The sequence below is a fragment of the Heptranchias perlo genome, chromosome 26, assembly GCF_035084215.1.
Source record: "Heptranchias perlo isolate sHepPer1 chromosome 26, sHepPer1.hap1, whole genome shotgun sequence".
Taxonomy (NCBI): domain Eukaryota; kingdom Metazoa; phylum Chordata; class Chondrichthyes; order Hexanchiformes; family Hexanchidae; genus Heptranchias; species Heptranchias perlo.
The window spans coordinates 42,954,240-42,978,764 of NC_090350.1; the positions used below are offsets into that span (position 1 = coordinate 42,954,240).

Below are 24,525 nucleotides of genomic sequence, written 5' to 3' on the forward strand. Positions count from 1 at the left end.
AGAATATCTGTGGGAGTTCTCCCAATGTTCTGCTGGTAATTTGAGCAGCAGGTACAGGAAAGCCAGGAGAAATGGCTGTTTCACCAGTTAGTGTGAGAGTCCCCCCCTCCCTGGAGATTTTACACTCCCTCCCTCCCCATTCCACGAGTGTCAACGGTATTCAAACAGGGCGGTGTCCCACACAACCCTGTTTCTGTTCTCACCTGATGTCTGCACTCTTCCACTTTTCAGCAGAGGGTTACATGGAAGTTAGAAGATGAGCAAATAGTCCCGATCACATTTACCCCTCCCCGTCCATCCCCTTTTCCTTCATTCCCCCACCCACTCTAATCCTGAACATTGACATAGTTTCTGCCTCAATCACTAACCCTGGGAGTGAATCCCACGGCCTCACAACTCTCTGTGTAAAGATGTTTCTTCTGCTCTCGGTTCTAAACCTCTTACATTTAATCTGATATCTATGGCCACTCAACCATTGGACACAGTCTGCTTCTATCGACCCTGTCCAGTCCTTTCATCATTTCAAACACTTTTATCACATCGTCCTGTAATCTGCTTTGTTCTAATGAACCCAATTTTTCGAGTCTTTCTGTGTGTTTGTGTCTCCTCACACCAGGCAGCATCTCAGTGAATCTGCACTGTGGCCTCTCTAAAGCCTCAATATCCTTCCTATAGGGTGGAGCCCAACACCGCACACTGTCCTCTAACTGAGGTCTGAGTCACGTTTTATACAGACTCAGCGTTTCCTCTTGGCTTTTATATTCTATACCTCGTGATAAAACAGAGTAATTCATTCGCTTTTATTACAGCATTATTGACCGAAGATGCTGCCCTTTAATGTTGTGTGAACCTGTTCCCCCAAATCCCTCTGCTCTTCCCCAGCACCGAGCCCACTCCCATTCACAGCACAATCTCTGCTGTTCATTTTTTTTCACCAGAATATATTCCCACACACCTCCTGACACTGAATTCCACCTGTCCCTTTAGCCCATTCAGTCGTCCTTCAAAGTTTCCTTTAGTCAAATGAGGGATTAACAGTACCTCCCATTTTAGTACTATCTGCAAATTTTGACACCACTCCCTGTAGGACTACATCCAAATAATGGATATTCACAGTGACCTGCTCGAGGGTGTTCAGGAGCAGGGGAGACCTCCCCCTCCCTGGGCCAGGTGAAGTGAGGGTAATTATAACGGCCCAGTTTAAAATGATTGGCTTGTTTAAAAAAAATTATGAAAGGTTAGAGAGAAATGCTGCAGTGAGAGCGGGCGAGGCGGAGGGGGCGCGGGCGAGGCGGAGGGGGCGCGCGAGCGGGCGAGGCGGAGGGGGCGCGCGAGCGGGCGGGGATTATAAATGACTCTACCCAGAGGACAGTGACCTCAAGCCCTGCCACACTCCTGGACGTGGAGAAGCTGAACATCTATCTAAATATCAAAGTTCTACCGCCCCTGACACAAGTGATTTGAAGGAAGCCTCGGCCGGGTTTTGGTCGCACTCCAATTAGAGCTTAGGGCCCAGGCAGCTGAAGGCACGGCCACCAATGGTGGAGTGATTAACATCGGGGATGTGCAAGAGGCCAGAATTGGAGGAGCGCAGAGATCTCGGAGGGTTGTAGGGCTGGAGGAGGTTACAGAGATAGGGAGGGGTGAGGCCAAGGATGAGAATTTTAAAGTTTTAAAAGAATGGTGAGTAAGATCATCAGGGCCAACCAGTTAAAGGTGCCCCCTCACCCCTCATCATTCACCCCTCACCCTCTACCTGCAACACATCAGATGATAAAACCTGTGATCAACATATCAATGAGCCACACACAAGGACTGCCTTTATCATCAGCGAAGATAACATCTAGAAGATTACGGGGTGATCTAATTGATGTGTTTAAGATAATTAAAGGATTTGATAGGGTCGATAGAGAGAAACTATTTCCTCTGGTGGGGGAGTCCAGAACAAGGGGGCAGAACCTTAAAATTAGAGCCAGGCCGTTCAGGGGTGATGTCAGGAAGCACTTCTTCACACAAAGGGGAGTGGAAATCTGGAATTCTCTCCCCCAAAAATGTCAATTGAAAATGTCAAGACTAAGATTGATGGATTTTTGTTGGGTAAGGGTATTAAGGGTTAGGGAACCAAGGCGGGTAAATGGAGCTAAAATACAGATCAGCCATGATCTAATTAAATGGTGGAATAGGCTCGAGAGGCTGAATGGCCTCCTCCTGTTCCTATGGATTCCTCCCTTTGTGAAGGGTGTCCTGTGGGGTGTGCAGACCTCCTAATCTGGAGAGCTGAGTTAAACGAACACTGCACTTGCAAAGATAGAGTAAAGCCCCTCGGAGCTGACTCAGAGAACGATGCTCCCAGCTCATGGCTGTGACAACGCAGTTATTTGGACCGCTGTTAAAAATACAGGAACCACTTAATCATCTGTGACAATTTGTGACTTCCCAAATTGACTGCAGAGGGAAATGAGGGTGTGTACTTTCGTCACACCATCCTGGGCTGTATTTGAACCCAGAAGTGAAAGGACAGTGGATTCTAGTCAATGACATCATCCAGTCCCCAATATGAGTTATAAACGGCACTGACAGCAACAGGAGAGGATGTGGAGCATCACTGGAGACTGATACTGGGCTCGAGGGCTGTTTAAATCAGTCAGTGTACAGAGCGACTCCCCCTTAGCCTGACGTAACAAATTCCCAGCATTTACTGTTCACCTGCAAACAATTATAAAACTATAAAAACACAAAACAATCCAATTCCTCAGGCTCCTTCCTCTCGTCACCAGATTACAATTTTGCTGATAGAATAATTAAAGCCTTTACATCCCAGCTGATAGCCAGCCTCATATCCTGTTACAAACCAGTAACATCAACCAAGGAAAGAGTCAGACGCCACCGGCTTTCACTCCTGATGCTGCAGCTGGACACAGCCCACGCTGAGTTCCGCCTTTCCTGTTTCCGTTCCCGTGTGGCAATCATTTATTCCCCGATTCTGGCGCAGTATCAAACCTGTTGCTAATCTTCGCTGTTATTAAGACCCATCACAGCAAAGATAAACCAATCTATGAATCCACAGCTGGACGCTCCACAATGGGCACAGTTCAGATCCAAAAGCTCACAAACAAGGAGGAAAAACAGAATCTGTATCGAAATTCTTTCCCCAATAGATTGTCCTTCCCTGGGGTAATGATAAAAATATATTTAAAAAGGAGGCACTCTTGGCACAGTGTCTCACTCTCACCTCTGAGTCAGAAGGTCATGGGTTCAAATCCCTCTCCAGAGACTTGAGCACATAATCCAGGCTGACACTCCCAGTGCAGTACTGAGGGAGTGCCGCACTGTCGGAGGGTCGGTACTGAGGGAGCGCCGCACTGTCGGAGGGTCGGTACTGAGGGAGCGCCGCACTGTCGGAGGGGCGGTACTGAGGGAGCGCCGCACTGTCGGAGGGTCGGTACTGAGGGAGCGCCGCACCGTCGGAGGGGCCGTACTGAGGGAGCGCCGCACCGTCGGAGGGGCAGTACTGAGGGAGCGCCGCACCGTCGGAGGGGCCGTACTGAGGGAGCGCCGCACCGTCGGAGGGGCCGTACTGAGGGAGCGCCGCACCGTCGGAGGGGCCGTACTGAGGGAGCGCCGCGCTGTCGGGGGGTCGGTACTGAGGGAGCGCCGCGCTGTCGGGGGGTCGGTACTGAGGGAGCGCCGCGCTGTCGGAGGGTCGGTACTGAGGGAGCGCCGCGCTGTCGGGGGGTCGGTACTGAGGGAGCGCCGCGCTGTCGGGGGGTCGGTACTGAGGGAGCGCCGCGCTGTCGGGGGGTCGGTACTGAGGGAGCGCCGCGCTGTCGGAGGGGCAGTACTGAGGGAGCGCCGCGCCGTCGGAGGGGCAGTACTGAGGGAGCGCCGCGCCGTCGGAGGGGCAGTAGAGGGAGCGCCGCGCCGTCGGAGGGGCAGCACTGAGGGAGCGCCGCGCCGTCGGAGGGGCAGTAGAGGGAGCGCCGCGCCGTCGGAGGGGCAGTACTGAGGGAGCGCCGCGCCGTCGGAGGGGCAGCACTGAGGGAGCGCCGCGCCGTCGGAGGGGCAGCACTGAGGGAGCGCCGCGCCGTCGGAGGGGCAGTACTGAGGGAGCGCCGCGCCGTCGGAGGGGCAGCACTGAGGGAGCGCCGCGCCGTCGGAGGGGCAGCACTGTCAGAGATGCCGTCTTTCAGATGAGACTTTAAACTGAGACCCCATCTTCCCTCTCAGGTGGATGTAAAAGATCCCACGGCCACTATTTTGAAGAAGAGCAGGGGAGTTCTTCTCAGTGTCCTGGTTCAATATTTATCTCTAAATCAACATCACTATAACAGATTATCTGGTCAGTATCACACTGCTGTTTGTGGGATCTTGCTGTGTGCAAATTGGCTGCCACGTTTCCTACCTTACAACAGTGACTACACTTCTAAAGAACTTCATTGGCTGTAAAGCGCTTTGGAACGTTCTGAGGATGTGAAAGGCGCTATAGAAATGCAAGTCTTTAGCCCATGACCTGCAGTCTGTTGCTCAACACTCGAACCACTCCCATGAATCGAGTCACTCTTGTATGAAATATCTTTCTGTTTGTTTATGTTGAATGGCTGAGTTAATGGTTCACTAGCCAGAGAGTGAGAGATCTGCCAACTGTCTGGTTTTACTCTGCACCTTACAGTAACCCAGCTGGAGAAAGAGAGGATATTTTGCAAAACAAGAGAGATATCCTCGCACAGAGCAATAGAAGCATAAACTCCAAACTAACAATTTCTCATCCATACTGAGCATCCCGAAAACACTCGGCCCACTCAACGCTCCCCCTGCCCTGACCTCGAAGGTAAAGGAAGGTCCTGAGCCCCGTGGAGCAGAGGGCCCAGGATCCGGCCTCAGTCCGTGCAAGGTTAGGCGACCTGGATCGGTAAGCCTGCTACATTAGCCCACACAACCCTGGGCTAAGGAGCATCAGCCCGGGCTCCTGCTCCTGCTCACTACCCAGGGACCCCTGCAGACACCAGGCGAGGGTGGGGTGGGGTCCAGCTATGATACACCTTTCCCTCCATCCCCCTGCCGCTGAGACTCACCGTTTAGATGAATAATGGCCACGGGTGAGGGCTGGTGACACCCACCGAATCACAACCAGCAAGGGTCAGGGGGAGCGGAGGAGAAAATTGGAACAAAAGTACTGGGGCAGCTGCTGTAAATGCTACAGCATGATTTCAGTCGCTCTCTTCCCTCCCCCCTCATATTAAATGCATTTTTTAATTTCCCTCCCGGTTTCTCAGCACGGCCCCCAAACCCGTCCTCTCTCACACGTCCGCACATTCTGAACTCACTCCCTATCTCACTGCTTAGCTTCCACTCCTGATACACTCACAACCCCCGGCCCCAGGCCCACCTCCCCTCCAGGGTTAGCACACTGCCGAACAAAGCACTCGACCATATAACCCCAACAGCCTGCTCCCAACACCTCGAGTCCTTCCTGAGGGAGCTGCTCCCAGCTGGATACTCTCTCTCTCTCTCAGCGCTGCACTGTTCTGTGAACCAGTGAGCAATGAACTGTTGCTTTTAATAAGTAAACACACGAGAGACACCAGAAAGCAGCGGGACACAGTTCGAGGGTTCAAAACAGGTCATATCTTCCTGGAAGACATTATTTAATATTTTGGCAGAATTTCTAATTGGTCCAAGCTGAGGAGAATGAGAAAAAGAGAGTGAGAGAGAGAAAAAGAGAGTGAGAGAGAGAGAAAAAGAGAGTGAGAGAGAGAAAAAGAGAGTGAGAGAGAGAAAAAGAGAGTGAGAGAGAGAAAAAGAGAGTGAGAGAGAGAAAAAGAGAGTGAGAGAGAGAGAAAAAGAGAGTGAGAGAGAGAGAAAAAGAGAGTGAGAGAGAGAAAAAGAGAGTGAGAGAGAGAGAAAAAGAGAGTGAGAGAGAGAGAAAAAGAGAGTGAGAGAGAGAGAAAAAGAGAGTGAGAGAGAGAAAAAGAGAGTGAGAGAGAGAAAAGGAGAGTGAGAGAAAAGGAGAGTGAGAGAAAAAGAGAGTGAGAGAAAAAGAGAGTGAGAGAAAAAGAAAAGAAGATAAGAGGAGAGAAAAAAGGGAGAAAAGGGGAGAGAAACAAAATGAGAAAAAGAGCAAGAAACAGAGAGAACGTGCACAGGCAAAGGGCAAAGGACATGAGAGCAAAGCATTTTCTGAACGGTTGCTGGGTAACCTCGGAGATACAGACATCACCGTGACAATCAGCCAGAATAAACAACAGCAATCTCCTTTACACAGAGTGGATCAAGCAGAGCACATTGGGGAAAGGCTGCACCGGGTGAGAGCAGGTCCAGGAAATTCTCAATCACGGAACGTTACCGGGATCTGGAGCCAGAATCAGTCTGGTTTAAACAGCCCAGTGAGAGGTCACAACATTTATAAACGGAAACGAGAACTGAAAGTCTTTCCGGTGGGAGTTAGTTTAAGAACCGACGACACTCAGTCTCAACCCTGAAGGAAGGCCGAGCACCCTCGGGAACTCGGGGCTGTAACACGGACAGCAGATCGCAGAGTGACCCCGAACCCACAACCTCTCGATGCGAGACTTGTACTTGGAGATTGAAACATTCTCCCAACAGAGATATTTAAGAAGTGGTAAATTAACGTGCTCGCCCGCGCCGCACCCCCGGGGGCCGTGCTCATGGCCGTGCTCGCCCGCGCCGCACCGGGGGCTGTGCTCATGGCCGTGCTCGCCCGCGCCGCACCCCCGGGGGCCGTGCTCATGGCCGTGCTCGCCCGCGCCGCACCCCCGGGGGCCGTGCTCATGGCCGTGCTCGCCCGCGCCGCACCCCCGGGGGCCGTGCTCGCCAGCAGTGCTCACCGGGGGCCGTGCTCATGGCCGTGCTCGCCCGCGCCGCACCGGGGGCTGTGCTCATGGCCGTGCTCGCCCGCGCCGCACCCCCGGGGGCCGTGCTCATGGCCGTGCTCGCCCGCGCCGCACCGGAGGCCGTGCTCATGGCCGTGCTCGCCCGCGCCGCACCGGGGGCCGTGCTCATGGCCGTGCTCGCCCGCGCCGCACCGGGGGGCCGTGCTCATGGCCGTGCTCGCCCGCGCCGCACCGGGGGCCGTGCTCATGGCCGTGCTCGCCCGCGCCGCACCGGGGGCCGTGCTCATGGCCGTGCTCGCCCGCGCCGCACCCCCGGGGGCCGTGCTCGCCAGCAGTGCTCACCGGGGACCGTGCTCGCCAGCAGTGCTCACCGGGGGCCGTGCTCGCCCGCGCCGCTCACCGGGGGCCGTGCTCGCCCGCGCCGCTCACCGGGGGCCGTGCTCGCCCGCGCCTCACCGGGGGCCGTGCTCGCCCGCGCCTCACCGGGGGCCGTGCTCGCCCGCGCCTCACCGGGGGCCGTGCTCGCCCGCGCCTCACCGGGGGCCGTGCTCGCCCGCGCCTCACCGGGGGCCGTGCTCGCCCGCGCCTCACCGGGGGCCGTGCTCGCCCGCGCCTCACCGGGGGCAATTCCCACTCCCCAACTCTCAGGGAACATCAGTCAACTCTCCAAATCCTATTGGCTCCTTTAAGTTGAGCATTACAGGACTGAGCCTCCCATTCAGACAGATTACGAGCGTTGATCGATGGTGTTTAAAATGCGAACAAGACACAGTCACAATTTGGCCGTTTATTGACAACAGCAGCCCCCCTCCCCCTCCCCCTCCCCCCCTCGTGTGTTTTTGGTCCCAATATCAACACATCATCGATTTGCTCCCAATTGTTCTCACCCTAAAGATGAGAAAGTAAAAACTATATAAATTTCCCTTGGGCTCCCCTCCCCTCCCCCAACCCGGGCTCCCCTCCCCTCCCCCAACCCGGGCTCCCCTCCCCTCCCCCAACCCGGGCTCCCCTCCCCTCCCCCAACCCGGGCTCCCCTCCCCTCCCCCAACCCGGGCTCCCCTCCCCTCCCCCAACCCGGGCTCACTGGGTGTAACGGGGTTGATTTACTATAAGGGGCAGTTCGCAGGAGCCAAACTCACCCAAAAGTACCCTGAACTGGAAACAGCAAAGTCCAATTAAAAACAAAACGGTGATCTTTCCATGCAGGAGTTTGGGGGGAGGGGGGAATTAGATGGGAAACGAATGTCTGGATTGGTCCCATTGAGTGATAGTCTGTAGCCCGGCAGGGTCACGCCCCCTGGCTGTGGGTCGCGGCCCCAGGTCAAGCTCCCCTCCCTGGACTTTCTAACCTTGACCCAGTGAGGACACCCTGAGGAATGATTCTGTTTTAATTCAGTTGTGGAATGACTAATCTTAAATCATTAAAGCCAACAGTCTACGTGGAAGAATCACAATGGAATTGAAGAATTGGCAGCAAAGTCCCGATAGATAAAATGGCGAGGCTCAAACCTGAGCAGGCAGAGAAGCTGTTAACTGTTTCTAGAAGGTTCTAACTTATTAGCACAGGCGTATGATGGCGGCCGCACGCTGGGAGACGAGTTCGGTCAGGCTGTTAGATCCTGCTCCCTCTGACCAGCTGCTCGGAGGCAGGATCTCAGTCGAGTTTCAGGAACTTCCGCACGCTGCTCGTTTCCACAGCCTCCACAAAATCCTCGTAACCCTGAGAGAAACGAGAGTCGGTTCCATTAATCACAGCTTCAAACTGCGACCTACATCTCACGTTGGGAACGGATTGTAATCGGTGCCTGGCTCCGCCCCGCCTCAGCCTCCAGACTCGACTATTTCAATGATATAAGAACATAAGAAATAGGAGCAGGAGTAGGCCATTCGGCCCCTCAAATCTGCTCCGCCATTCAATCAGATCATGGCTGACCTTCGACCTCAACTCCACTTTCCCGCCCGATCCCCATATCCCTTGATTCCCTTAGAGTCCAAAAATCTATCGATCGCAGCCTTGAATATACTCAATGACTGAGCATCCACAGCCCTCTGGGGTAGAGAATTCCAAAGATTCACAACCCTCTGAGTGAAGAAATTTCTCCTCATCTCAGTCTTAAATGGCCGACCCCTTATCCTGAGACTATGCCCCCTAATTCTAGACTCTCCAGCCAGGGGAAACAATCTCTTAGCATCAACCCTGTCGAGCCCCCTCAGAATCTTATATGTTTCAATGAGATCACCTCTCATTCTTCTAAACTCCAGAGAGTATGCGCCCATTCTACTCAGTCTCCTGGCCAGCCTCCCACCTCCGTAAACTTCAGCTCATCCAAAATTCCGCTGCCCGTATCCCAACTCGCACCAAGTCTTGTTCACCCATCATCCCTGTGCTCGTCCCACTCCCACTCCCACAGTTGTTGGCACCAATCACATCACCCCCCTTCCCCAATGATCGACCCACCCTCTCCCCCTCAAAATCAACCACTTCCATTGCCCCACTCCCGATTTCAGCCGGCACCAGGGACTGAGAGGGTGAAGGATCCTTTTGTTCTTGGACCAGCCATTTGGCATTCGGCCATGAGGCCCACGAACATCCTGTTCACTAATTCCTGAGTCAACAGCTCGATACCACCTGCAAACACAGAGTGCTCGGGGCTAACCCGGCGCACCCACATGTGCCCGCTGATACCCACCCTGCCAATAAAAGGAAAGGGCATTGCTGGGTCAGAACCTGCATTTTCGTGCACCTCCCCCGCACACACAAATACACCTCTTCCTCGTGTACAAACACACCCCTCCCCAAACACAAACAGACAACCCTCCTCCTCTCCTCCCTCGCCCCCCCCCACACACAGACAGACAGAGACAGACACACCGAGAGCCATTTACAACAAGGAGGAATGGAATACTTTGGCCAGAGAAAACAAGGGAGGTGGAGAGGATTGGAGACACAGGAGGGTTTTGAAAAACACTGTGAAGAATCTGCTTTTAGAGAGGACCCCCAGTGGGGACCCCCAGCGAGGCCTCTCTCGCAGATACACAACGTTATTTTTTGTTTAAATGTTGGGTTTTCTGGATGGAGCCTCCAGCCAATATCTCATAACCTCTGAGCGTCCCTGTCCTCTCGGCCCAAACTCTGATGGACGGAGGCCCCCCCAGGAAGGAGCTCCTGTCTTTGGGTGTAAAGTGCTCGAGGAGCGGGAACAAAATCCTCTCCACCGATGAGCATCACCGATTGTTGCTGACATGAAAGCACTGGTCACATCCCAGGCCACGTGGTCTTACCCCACAATGCTGCTCCCCATTGAAGATCTGAGGTGGCAGAGCACTGGGATTTCCTGACTTGCTCCTCATCTCCTCCTTCAAAGAATTATTCTGTGCAATGTCGATCAGTTCATACTTGATGCCTTTACCGTCCATGACTCGAGTCACCTCTGACTGCTGAGATTTCACCTAAACAGATTGCAAGAATCAGGTCAAGGATTCATTTCCTCTCCTCTGCCCAATCCTCTCCCCCTCCCCCCCTCCTCCTCCCTCTCCCCCACCCCCTCCCTCTCTCTTTCCTCCCCCTCCCTCTCTCTCTTTCCCCCTCCCCCTCCTCCTTCTCCCCCACCCCCTCCCTCTCTCTCTTTCCCCCTCCTCCTTCTCCTTCTCCCCCACCCCCTCCCTCTCTCTTTCCTCCTCCTCCTTCTCCTTCTCCCCCACCCCCTCCCTCTCCCCCACCCCCTCCCTCCCTCCCTCTCCCCCACCCCCTCCCTCTCCCCCACCCCCTCCCTCCCTCCCTCTCCCCCACCCCCTCCCTCCCTCTCCCCCACCCCCTCCCTTTCCCCCTCTTTCCTCCTTCTTCTTCTTCTTCTTCCTCTCCCCCACTCCCAACCCCTCTCTCTTTCCCCCTCATCCTCATCCTCCTCCTTCTTCCTCTCCCACCCCCTCCTTCTCCCCCTACAGTTGGCAACTCGTTAAGGTGCAGTTCCACACGGCACTGATAACAATTCTTTCTCCCCCACTCCTCCCCACACACAAACATGGAATTTTCTTCCTTGTTTCTCAAATTCTCATCCTTGTTTTCAAATCCCTCCATAACCTCGCTCCTCCCTATCTCTGTAACCTCCTCCAGCCCTACAACCCTCCGAGATCTCTGCACTCCTCCAATTCTGGCCTCTTCTGCATCCCTGATTTTAATCGCTCCACCATTGGCGGCCGTGCCTTCAGCTGCCTGGGCCCTAAGCTCTGGAATTCCCTCCCTAAACCTCTCCGCCTCTCTCTCCTCCTTTAAGATGCTCCTTAAAACCTCCCTCTTTGACCAAGCTTTTGGTCACCTGTCCTAATATCTCTTTATGTGGCTCAGTGTCAAATTTTGTTTGATAATCACTCCTGTGAAGCCCCTTGGGACGATTTACCACGGTAAAGGCACTATATAAATGCAAGCTGTTGTTGTTTGAGTATCCAGGCATGGGGAGAGCACAAAATAGCCCCTGACTGGGGGTGGTCTTTCAGAGAGGCACCAAACACTGTGTCGGTCACCAGCCCCAGCTCGCTGACCAATCGGTCGCACTGTGACACAATCTGGTTTGTTTTGCTCCCGTCCTCGAGATTACTGAAGAGAAGGACGGAACCTACAATTACCAGCCAGCTGTGCAGTTAGAGTGAGGACACATCTGGTCTCAGACCTTTCAACAATCTGTGTGGAGTCAGCTTCCTAGCAGCTGCTGCACTCAGCCCTCATTCTCTCCGTGCGTTACCCCTCCTTTGTTTTTGTATTTTTTCTGGCCCGATCCTGATGTCCTGCAGATGTATCCTGAACAATCATCTAACCAGCAGTGAAATAAGACAACACCCTCTGGCCTCTCACTGTCTCCGCACCTGAACAGGCTTATAATGGGTGCACACCTTAAATTTCATTGGAACAGTGAGAGACGAAAACTCTCAGCTTAAAGGGAGAGCGAGGCGGAGGCAGAGAGCGGGGCGGAGGCAGAGAGCGAGGCGGAGGCAGAGAGCGAGGCGGAGGCAGAGAGCGAGGCGGAGGCAGAGAGCGAGGCGGAGGCAGAGAGCGAGGCGGAGGCAGAGAGCGAGGCGGAGGCAGAGAGCGAGGCGGAGGCAGAGAGCGAGGCGGAGGCAGAGAGCGAGGCGGAGACAGAGAGCGAGGCGGAGACAGAGAGCGAGGCGGAGACAGAGAGCGAGGGGGAGACAGAGAGCGAGGGGGAGACAGAGAGCGAGGGGGAGACAGAGAGCGAGGGGGAGACAGAGAGCGAGGGGGAGACAGAGAGCGAGGGGGAGACAGAGAGCGAGGGGGAGACAGAGAGCGAGGGGGAGACAGAGAGCGAGGGGGAGACAGAGAGCGAGGGGGAGACAGAGAGCGAGGGGGAGACAGAGAGCGAGGGGGAGACAGAGAGCGAGGGGGAGACAGAGAGCGAGGGAGAGACAGAGAGCGAGGGAGAGACAGAGAGCGAGGGAGAGACAGAGAGCGAGGGAGAGACAGAGAGCGAGGGAGAGACAGAGAGCGAGGGAGAGACAGAGAGCGAGGGAGAGACAGAGAGCGAGGGAGAGACAGAGAGCGAGGGAGAGACAGAGAGCGAGGGAGAGACAGAGAGCGAGGGAGAGACAGAGAGCGAGGGAGAGACAGAGAGCGAGGGAGAGACAGAGAGCGAGGGAGAGACAGAGAGCGAGGGAGAGACAGAGAGCGAGGCAGAGCGAGGGAGAGACAGAGAGCGAAGCAGAGAGCGAAGCAGAGGGAGAGGCGGAGACAGAGGGAGAGGCGGAGACAGAGGGAGAGGCGGAGACAGAGGGAGAGGCGGAGACAGAGGGAGAGGCGGAGACAGAGGCGGAGACAGAGGGAGAGGCAGAGACAGAGGGAGAGGCAGAGACAGAGGGAGAGGCAGAGACAGAGGGAGAGGCAGAGACAGAGGGAGAGGCAGAGACAGAGGGAGAGGCAGAGACAGAGGGAGAGGCAGAGACAGAGGGAGAGGCAGAGACAGAGGGAGAGGCAGAGCGAGGGAGAGACAGAGAGCGAGGGAGAGACAGAGAGCGAGGGAGAGACAGAGAGCGAGGGAGAGACAGAGAGCGAGGGAGAGACAGAGAGCGAGGGAGAGACAGAGAGCGAGGGAGAGACAGAGAGCGAGGGAGAGACAGAGAGCGAGGGAGAGACAGAGAGCGAGGGAGAGACAGAGAGCGAGGGAGAGCGAGGGAGAGACAGAGAGCGAGGCAGAGCGAGGGAGAGACAGAGAGCGAGGCAGAGCGAGGGAGAGACAGAGAGCGAGGCAGAGCGAGGGAGAGACAGAGAGCGAGGCAGAGCGAGGGAGAGACAGAGAGCGAGGCAGAGCGAGGGAGAGACAGAGAGCGAGGCAGAGCGAGGGAGAGACAGAGAGCGAGGCAGAGCGAGGGAGAGACAGAGAGCGAGGCAGAGCGAGGGAGAGACAGAGAGCAAGGCAGAGCGAGGGAGAGACAGAGCGAGGCAGAGACAGAGAGCGACGCAGAATAGTATGTTGGCCTTCATTGCAAGAGGATTTGAGAACAGGAGCGGGGATGTCTTACTGCAGTTTTACAGGGCCTTGGTGAGACCACATCTGGAGTATTGTGTGCAGTTTTGGTTTCCTTATCTGAGGAAGGATGTCCTTGCCATGGAGGGAGTGCAACGAAGGTTTACCAGACCGATTCCTGGGATGGCAGGACTGACGTATGAGGAGAGATTGGGTCGACTAGGCCCATATTCACTAGAGTTTAGAAGAATGAGAGGGGATCTCATCGAAACATATAAAATTCTAACAGGACTAGACAGACTAGATGCAGGGAGGATGTTCCCGATGGCTGGGGAGTCCAGAACCAGGGGTCACAGTCTCAGGATACGGGGTATGCCATTTAGAACCGAGATGAGGAGAAATTTCTTCACTCAGAGGGTGGTGAACCTGTGGAATTCTCTACCACAGAAGGCAGTGGAGGCCAAGTCATTAGATGTATTCAAGAAGGAGATAGATATATTTCTTAATGCTAAAGGGATCAAGGGATGTGGGGAAAAAGCAGGAACAGGGTACTGAGTTAGACGATCAGCCATGATCATTTGAATGGCGGAGCAGGCCCGAAGGGCCGAATGGCCTCCTCTTGCTCCTATTTTCTATATTTCCATGAGGGGTGGGGGAGACAGACAGAGAGGGGGAGAGGCAGACAGAGAGGGGGAGAGGCAGACAGAGAGGGGGAGAGGCAGACAGAGAGGGGGAGAGGCAGACAGAGAGGGGGAGAGGCAGACAGAGAGGGGGAGAGGCAGACAGAGAGGGGGAGAGGCAGACAGAGAGGGGGAGAGGCAGACAGAGAGGGGGAGAGGCAGACAGAGAGGGGGAGAGGCAGACAGAGAGGGGGAGAGACAGACAGAGAGGGGGAGAGACAGACAGAGAGGGGGAGAGACAGACAGAGAGGGGGAGAGACAGACAGAGAGGGGGAGAGACAGACAGAGAGGGGGAGAGACAGACAGAGAGGGGGAGAGACAGACAGAGAGGGGGAGAGACAGACAGAGAGGGGGAGAGACAGACAGAGAGGGGGAGAGACAGACAGAGAGGGGGAGAGACAGACAGAGAGGGGGAGAGCGAGGGAAATGTATCACAGGACACTGTAGAAAACAGTTCAATATTCACAGACAGAGAGCAATTTAGTGCAATAAAAGTGTGTAAAAATTAAAACGATTCATCATGTAAAAGTAATTTAGAAGCCCTTAAAAAGGCTCTGTAATAATCAGTGATTGTGACACAGGCTGTGTTAGTATACTGTGGGGCAGTTTTAAACCCACCGGGAGTCGGGAGTCAGAATAAACTGTCCTGACATCAGCCTGTAGGAACAGCAAAAGCTCAGAGAATGGAGGGGAACAGGCCAGGAGCTCAGCGCGGCCCCCGACTGGCCAATCCCCAGCTCAGCGCGGCCCCCCGACTGGCCAATCCCCAGCTCAGCGCGGCCCCCGACTGGCCAATCCCCAGCTCAGCGCGGCCCCCGACTGGCCAATCCCCAGCTCAGCGCGGCCCCCGACTGGCCAATCCCCAGCTCAGCGCGGCCCCCGACTGGCCAATCCCCAGCTCAGCGCGGCCCCCGACTGGCCAATCCCCAGCTCAGCGCGGCCCCCGACTGGCCAATCCCCAGCTCAGCGCGGCCCCCGACTGGCCAATCCCCAGCTCAGCACCTCTCTGGTTTATGGGGCTTCACCACTCTGTTCATTCACTCAGTGCCCATTAAACAGAGTGTGTGAGATTCAAGAATTTACAGGAACAGAAGGACGAGACCCTTCAAGCCCCTCCCTCAGTAACCCAACCCTTCCATGGAAGCCCCGCCCCTAGTCCCCCAACTGTCCAATCGAAGCCTCCAACTAATCTTACATTACATCTCTCAAGGACCATCTATTGACTTCTTCCTGTGTTAATCTTTTATTATTACAACCCAGAAGTAAATCATTCATTGTGTTTAACATTCTCTCCCCCACCCTGTTCTTCTCCAAAACTCTCTTTGGGACGTCCAGGACCAGAATCTGTCTCATATTTTCCACAAGCTCAAACTTCTCTCCACCCTATCCCCTGTAGGCTTCGCAGGACTCGTTTCTGTACCTGCTCCAATGCCCCATTCCACAGATGTGGAGATGCCGGTGATGGACTGGGGTTGACAATTGTAAACAATTTTACAACGCCAAGTTATAGTCCAGCAATTTTATTTTTAATCCCACAAGCTTTCGGAGGCTTCCCCCTTCCTCTCCACCTGAGGAAGGGGGAAGCCTCCGAAAGCTTGTGGGATTAAAAATAAAATTGTTGGACTATAACTTGGTGTTGTAAAATTGTTTACAACCATTCCACAGAGACAGTCCCTAACTGGCTGAGGACAGATCGGGCACAAGGCAGCTGGTCTGGTGCCAGATTGGATCACCAAGATTCAGACACCACTGGCGTAGATGAACAGTCTGAGTTCCCTGGTTTACGTTGCTGGTGATAGGAACAGGAGGAGACCATTCAGCCCCTCAAGCCTGTTCTGCCATTCAATTAGATCATGGCTGATCTGTATCTGAACTCCATCTACCTGCCTTCGTTTGTAACCCTAATACCCTTAATACCCTCACCCAACAAAAATCGATCAATCTCAGGTTTCTCCACCAGCGGAAATAGTTTCTCTCTATCGACCCTATCAAATCCTCTAATCATCTTAAATCAACTTGATAAAGAAGTTCACTGAAAACAGTAATAGCCAGTGCTCCACATCACATGGCACGAGAGAGACACACACACAGACACAGAGAGAGAGAGATAGAGAGACACACAGACACAGAGAGAGAGAGATAGAGACACACACACAGACACAGAGAGAGAGATACAGACACACACACACACACACACACACACACACACAGAGAGAGTGAGATACAGAGACACACACAGCGTCAGGGAGAGTCAGAGAGAGACACACACAGACAGAGAGAGACACACAGACACACACACACAGACAGACAGAGAGAGAGACACACAGAGACAGAGAGAGAGACACACACAGAGACAGAGAGAGAGACACACACAGAGACAGAGAGAGAGACACACACAGAGACAGAGAGAGAGACACACACAGAGACAGAGAGAGAGACACACACAGAGACAGAGAGAGAGACACACACAGAGACAGAGAGAGAGACACACACAGAGACAGAGAGAGAGACACACACAGAGACAGAGAGAGAGACACACACAGAGACAGAGAGAGAGACACACACAGAGACAGAGAGAGAGACACACACAGAGACAGAGAGAGAGACACACACAGAGACAGAGAGAGAGACACACACAGAGACAGAGAGAGAGACACACACAGAGACAGAGAGAGAGACACACACAGAGACAGAGAGAGAGACACACACAGAGACAGAGAGAGAGACACACACAGAGACAGAGAGAGAGACACACACAGAGACAGAGAGAGAGACACACACAGAGACAGAGAGAGAGACACACACAGAGACAGAGAGAGAGACACACACAGAGACAGAGAGAGAGACACACACAGAGACAGAGAGAGAGACACACACAGAGACAGAGAGAGAGACACACACAGAGACAGAGAGAGAGACACACACAGAGACAGAGAGAGAGACACACACAGAGACAGAGAGAGAGACACACACAGAGACAGAGAGAGACACACACAGAGACAGAGAGAGACACACACACAGAGACAGAGAGACACACACACAGAGACAGAGAGACACACACAGACACAGAGAGAGAGAGAGAGAGATACAGAGACACACAAACACACACACAGATAGAGACACACACACACACACAGATAGAGATACACACACACACAGATAGAGATACACACACACACAGATACAGAGAGAGAGATACAGACACACACACACAGATACAGACACACACACACACAGATACAGAGAGATACAGACACACACAGATACAGAGAGAGATACAGAGACACACACACACAGACCGGGAGGGTCAGAGAGACACACACACACAGAGTCAGAGAGAGAGACACACACAGATACAGAGAGAGATACAGAGACACACACACACACACACACACACACACACACAGACCGGGAGGGTCAGAGAGAGACACACACACACAGATACAGAGAGACACACACACACACAGAGTCAGAGAGAGAGACACACACAGAGATACAGAGAGAGAGATACAGAGACATACACACAGAGTCAGAGAGAGAGACACAGAGACACACACACACACAGATACAGAGAGAGAGACACAGACACACACAGACAGGGAGGGTCAGAGAGAGGGAGACACACACACACACAGATACAGAGAGAGACACAGACAGCGAGAGAGAGATAGACACACAGAGACACGCGCACACAGACAGACAGAGACACACACTCAGACAGAGAGAGAGACACACACACACACAGAGACACACACACACACAGAGACACAAAGCTTTTTGCTGCCGGTTTAGATTTTAGAAATTTCCAGACAACCCACTCAAAACGTCCACCCTGCAGGATCCTGTGATCAACGCTGAGATGACAAGACAGAATCTCTCTACGTCCAACATTAAGTCTTCATTTCACTGATTTGTTTTTTTTGTTTTAATCAAAACATCAATTTAAAAAAAGGTAGTGATGAGGAGAATTTTTTTTTTACGCAGCGAGTTGTTCTGATCTGGAATTCACTGCCTTGGGAGGGAAATGGGAGCAGATTCGATAATAACTCTCAAAAGGGAATTGGATAAATACTTGAAGGGGAAAAATTTGCAGGGCTACAGGGAAAGAGCAGGGGAATGGGACTAATTGGATAGCTCTTTCAAAGAGCCAGCACAGGCACGATGGGCCGAATGGCCTCCTTCTGTGCTGTACCTACTATGATTTGCTCATTTTTGATCTCTAGTTTTTTTGAACCTCACGAGCTCAGTGAGAGTGGGAAGCAGGCAAAGGACCGTGTTAAAGGGGCCGTCCCCTCACCAGAGTCCTGGCGAAGGCTTATCCCCAAAACATTCACCCGCCTTCAGGCACCAACAGATCTGCAGTTTATTTCCAACATTTTCTGGTTTTTACTTCACCAAAAGTCCTGGATAAGCAGAAAGTGGGAAGGAGGCCAGACAGACCCCCATTCCATCTCGCATTGAGCAGGAGGCACCAGGGAGAGAGTCGCAGTGAAGCAGTTAATGCAAATGTCAAGGAAATACTTTTAAAAGGAGCGAGGTGATTATTTGGTTGTAATAAAGGACTGAAGGTTATGAGGCCAATTAATGCAGATAATTAAATGCTCAGCGGGGCGTCCCAGTGACTGGGATCTCGAAATGCCACAGAGTGTGACCGCCCAGCTCACGGTACAATTCGATTAGATTCCTGCAGACTGGAAGCGCTCCCTCCAGTATCTCTGGGAGAAATTTCTCTCTAGGTGAGGATTTTTCTTCCTGTGGCTCTCTGATTCAGTCAGATTTTTAAAAATTGGGAGGGGAGGGGAATTAGGGGGCAGTTAAGAGTCAACCACATTGGTGTGGGACTGGGAGTCACATATACCCAGACCGGGTAAGGACGGCAGGTTTCCTTCCCTGAAGGACATGAATGAACCAGTTGGGTTTTTACGACAATCCGACAGCTTCACGGTCACTTTTACTGAGACCGGATTTTTATTTAAACCAAACTCAAATTCTCAAACTGCCCTGGAGGGATGTGAACTCACAATCTCTTTGATTATTTCAGGTCTGCAAATCCAGCATAAAGTAAACACTGCACAGAAAACCGTCTTTCAGCCAGAATGAAATTGGGGAAAGGCCGAACCAGTTGGCAACAGGTTGTGAATGAGCCTGGTCTGGGTCAGCAACAGCGTGTGGGAGGCTGGCAACAGATTGGGGCAGAATGGACCAAAAAAAGGAATAGCAGCCTTCCCCGGCATTCCTCGGGGCTGAACCAGGGGGCCAGAAACCAGCCACGCTCGGAGCAGAAAGTGGTCTCGCATCCAAACTTGAGCCCCAGGCCTCTAATGGAGGTTAGGCCCCTGGGGTAAAATTTCCAGGCACATTTCCAACAGGAGTTGGGCAATTTTATGACTTAAATAATTTCAACATAAGTGTTTACAGTTGTTGTGTTTTCTTTTTTAAGTCTGAGAGTACGTAGCCAGCTGGCTAAATAAAAAGGCAGTGAAAAAAATTTTGAAAGCATAGTTTGATTGGTTCACTTTTTCCTTTCTTGGATTGATAGCTGATGCTGACTGTGCAAATCTTTGAAGGTGGCAGGACAAGATGAGAAGGCCGGTCTTTATTAATAGAGGCATAGACTACAAAAGCAAGGAAGTTATGCTAAATCTTTATAAATCACTGGTTAGGCCTCAGCTGGAGAATTGTGTCCAATTCTGGGCACCGCACCTTAGGAAGGATGTCAAGGCCTTGGAGAAGGTGCAGAGGAGATTTACTAGAATGGTACCAGGGTTGAAAGACTTCAGTTATGTGGAGAGACTGGAGAAGCTGGGGTTGTTCTCCTTAAAGCAGAGAAGGTTAAGGGGAGAATTCATAGAGGGGTTCAAAAGTATGAGAAATTTTGACAGAGTAGAGAGAGAGAAACCGTTTCCAGAGGCAGGAGGGTCGGTAACCAGAAGACACAGATTTAAGATAACTGGCAAAAACGCCAGGGGAAGATGAGAATTTTTTTTTTAACGCAGCGAGTTGTGATGATCTGGAATGCGCTGCCTGAAAGGGCAGTGGAAGCAGATTCAATAATAACTTTCAAAAGGGAATTAGATAAATACTTGAAGGAAAAAAAGGGGATAGAGACAGCCTGGGTGAGTGGGCGGAGATTTGGCAGATGCAATACAATATTGCAAAATGTGAGGTTATGCACTTTGGCAGGAAAAATCAGAGAGCAAGTTATTATCTTAATGGCGAGAAACTGGAAAGTACTGCAGTACAAAGGGATCTGGGGGTCCTAGTGAAAGAAAATCAAAAAGTTAGTATGCAGGTGCAGCAGGTGATCAAGAAGGCCAACGGAATGTTGGCCTTTATTGCTCGGGGGATAGAATATAAAAACAGGGAGGTATTGCTGCAGTTATATAAGGTATTGGTGAGACCGCACCTGGAATACTGCATACAGTTTTGGTGTCCATACTTAAGAAAAGACATACTTGCTCTCGAGGCAGTACAAAGAAGGTTCACTCGGTTAATCCCGGGGATGAGGGGGTGGACATATGAGGAGAGGTTGAGTAGATTGGGACTCTACTCATTGGAGTTCAGAAGAATGAAAGGCGATCTTATTGAAACATATAAGATTGTGAAGGGGCTTGATCGGGTGGATGCGGTAAGGATGTTCCCAAGGATGGGTGAAACTAGAACTAGGGGGCATAATCTTAGAATAAGGGGCTGCTCTTTCAAAACTGAGATGAGGAGAAACTTCTTAAAACAGAAATAGACAGTTTCCTAGAAGTAAAGGGAATTAGGGGTTACGGGGAGCAGGCAGGAAATTGGACATGAATTTAGATTTGAGGTTAGGATCAGATCAGCCATGATCTTATTGAATGGTGGAGCAGGCTCGAGGGGCCGATTGGCCTACTCCTGCTCCTATTTCTTATGTTCTTATACAGGGCTATGGGGAGAGCTGGGGAATGGGACTAATTGCATAGCTCTTTCAAAGAGCCAGCACAGGCACGATGGGCCCAATGGTCCCCTTCTGTGCTGTATCATTCTATGGTTTGTCCATTTTTGGTCTGTAGTTTTCTGAAGCTCACAATTGGTGGTCTCCATTCCTGCTCCTGTTCAACTGCAACTCACTGGTGCTTTAGGAATATGAAATGAGCCAATCAGGTGACAGTGTGACAGAAATTTGCATATAGACGTGACTAAGCGTGACAGACAAAAGTGCAACGGACGAGGAATGTGTGCAGAAATACCAATTTTATATTGTAAAAATATTCAGCTCACACTGATACAAATTAAATTTCATCTGCCACTGACCCACCCAATTACATATTTTAAACAGACATTTTGTAGGTTCAGATTCAACCAATACCAACCCCCCACCTCCTTGTTTGGGATAATCTCTGAACTTGACCAGTTTGCACTGTTTCTGAATCGAAGTCACACTCAACAGATGGCTGGTTCTCCCATCACCCCCTGTGCTCACTGACCTACGTTCGCTCCCAGTCCAGCAACGCCTCAATTTAAAAATTCTCATCCTTGTTTTCAAATCCCTCCATGGCCTCTCCCCTCCCTATCTCTGTAACCTCCTCCAGCCCTACAACCCTCCGAGATCTCTGCGCTCCTCCAATTCTTGCCTCTTGCACATCCCCGATTTCCATCGCTCCACCATTGGCGGCCGTGCCTTCAGCTGCCTGGGCCCTAAGCTCTGAAATTCCCTCCCTAAACCTCTCTCTCCTCCTTTAAGATGCTTCTTAAAACCTACCCCTTTGACCAAGCTTTTGGTCACCTGTCCTAATATCATCTTATGAGGCTCGGTGTCAAATTTTGTCTGATTACACTCCTGTGAAACGCCTTGGGACGTTTCACTATTGCTGTTGTCTGGGTCTCACTCAGACTATTTCTGTTCAAACGTTAACCCATTCCGGCACAAGCGACTGAGAAAACAGTCCCAATTTCTAATGAGCCGAATATTTTAAGCCACACACACACCCACCCTGGGATGTGGCTCGCTGCCCTCCTGTAAAGGGATACTTGTTATTAACAGGACAGGGCCTCCAAAATCCAGCATAAAATGAAATAAAACATTAGTTGTGATTAATGTCAACTCTTCCCTCTCCAAACATTTCTCCTGGAGACAGGGCCCCTTTAACTGGACTGTGACGATTCTCACAATCCCCGTTAGAAATCACTCCCTGAAAAAATGACCTGAATAATATTGCCAATAGTAAATTCAATTAAGGCTCGTTAATGAGTCAATCTAGCGCAGATTTACAGCACCTTCCCAGTGGAAATAGCTCATTTTAGTCAAAATTCAACATTTTAAAAAAACTTACATTCTTATCAAGGTTTTCACATCCAGCAAGAGCCACTGTATGTTTTATGAGGGGGGGGAATCTCTAAAATAAGGGCTTTTTGGAAGCTTTTAAAGGCGAGGGGGGACAGGGCAAGATTGAGGGTGCGGGGGTGCAGTGGCGGAGACACTAATGGTGGAGTAAGGAACAAGGAGGAATCGGGTGGGGATGTGAGGATGGAAAAGATTGCTGGTCCGGGGTGGGGCAGAACTCGCAGCCGAGCTACAATATTGATTTTTAAAAGGGTTTTGGCAAAACAATAAGTGAGCGGCGGCCGCGTTAAACTCGTTGGACGATGCAATGATATAAATGCAGCCTCCTGACTGCACACACCTTGTGTTTCAGGCCGGCTCCGGCCCGGTTACTGAGTATCTCAGTTACAACCTAACGGTCTACAATGTTGCACCGCCGCTCCCTCATTCTCTGCAGCTCTGAGACTGCGTGTGTCAGTATCTCACTCCCAGATAATGGTCAGTTTCAGGGGCTCTGCACCCCCTCCCCTGTTGCACACTCACCTCCCTGGAGCCGGCCACAGTCGTGTAATACACTCTCACACTCATCTCGCTGCTGCTCTCTCCTCTCTCCCTCAACACTGACACTAACACCCAAAGAAACACTTCGCCATGTGATTTAACACAGCCAATTGCAACTACTGCCGTCAGGATAAGCTCAGGGACCGTCTCTAAATGAAGATCACCAACCTCCATTAGATCCAATGGCCCTGCAGTTCCTGGTTTATAATCCCCCAGTCAATAATCATCTAGTCTTTTAAAAAAGGAATAAAAAGGCATCGAGTGGCAGAAAGCGAGATGGGCAGACCATCTAATGTTAGTGTACACCATTTAATTAGAGGGTATTCTCCCAATGTTCAGTATTTTAGTCAATTTTGTGCTCAAGGTAAACAAAAATTAGTTCTGCTTGGGGCACCCTGCCCCATCAAACACTCCCAGGCTAGTTACAGCACGGGTTTGATACAGAGTAAAGCTCCCTCTACACTCTCCCATTAAACACTCCCAGGGCAGGTACAGCATGGGTTAGATACAGTGTAAAGCTCCCTCCACAATGTCCCATCAAACATCAGTTAGTTAGTTCAGTGATCCATTATAAATGACGTTTAGATGGCTCAGCGAGCCATGTTTATATTTCTAATCTCTATCCAACGTTCCCTCCTGAATCGTAGGGTGGATCCAAACATAAGAATGTAAGAAATAGGGGCAGGAGTTGGCCATCCGGCCCCTCGAGCCTGCTCCGCCATTCAACAAGATCATGGCTGATCTTCAACCTCGACTCCACTTTCCTGCCAGAGCCCATGGGGGGAGGAATAGACAGTCCACAAGATATTAAATGTGAACAAACCGGCTACTTTACAATGCTCGGTTTATTTCCATGCCCATTTGTTAATCTTTAATCAGAATTGATTCCTTCATCCCTCTCCATGACAATTTTTCTCTGTTCCTCTCTTGAAGGCACCGACCTATGGGGGTTCACAGATGCTGGTTGCCCTCCAGTACCATTCTTAACATGAGCCTAAACCTTACCAACAGGTTATATCACTATGGGGATCGTCACCCTACTTTCCAGCAGGGTCACTGGATAGGGATAAGAAGCAGAAGCAAGGCAGATTAGTTTTTGCTGCCCTGACCCAGGGGCACAGGCCAAGTGTAGCATCTCTATGTGAGAGTCCACTCATCACAAACCACCGATCAACCCTGGGACCTTCTGGTGTGTGCCACTTCACCGCGTTATCTAAACATGGAATTTATAACCGATCAGCTGAATGCAAAATTAGATGGTGCTCCCATACTCCAAGACTTGTGCAATGGGTATAGATTTATGGCGACTCAGTACCAGCACTGACTGACTCAAGGTCATCCACCCAATCTCTTGGGCAAGAACAGAATAACTGGGACATGCAGAAAGAACTTGAGCTTCTCAATGTAGCAATGTCAGATATGGAACATATTAGATTGGGTTTAATGTTTGATTGAGTCCTTGTTCCATTACCTCTGGGGCCGCAGTGACAATTTGTTTCCTCATCTGAAACTCTTATCTATTACTGGCTAACAGTCAATTTTTCCCACATTAAATGAAGGCATTTTATTCAATTATGACATGAATCTTTCCTGCAACAACTTGCATTTATATAGCACCTTTAACGTACGATACAGGATTATCAAACAAAATTTGACACCGAGCCACATAA

The 24,525-nt window shown here is 51.6% G+C and overlaps 1 protein-coding gene across 1 annotated transcript; it reads right to left on the minus strand.

Moving 5' to 3' along the window:
* Positions 1–5,602: 5,602 nt before the first annotated feature.
* Positions 5,603–22,942, minus strand: sh3bgrl3 (SH3 domain binding glutamate-rich protein like 3). The gene is made up of 3 exons (XM_068006914.1): positions 22,838–22,942; positions 10,134–10,301; positions 5,603–8,571 (listed from the first exon to the last, which is right to left on the minus strand). The coding sequence occupies exons 1-3, from the start codon at positions 22,880–22,882 to the stop codon at positions 8,506–8,508; spliced, it is 279 nt and encodes a 92-aa protein (XP_067863015.1). The 5' UTR covers positions 22,883–22,942; the 3' UTR covers positions 5,603–8,505.
* Between the last annotated feature and the right edge of the window lie 1,583 nt (positions 22,943–24,525).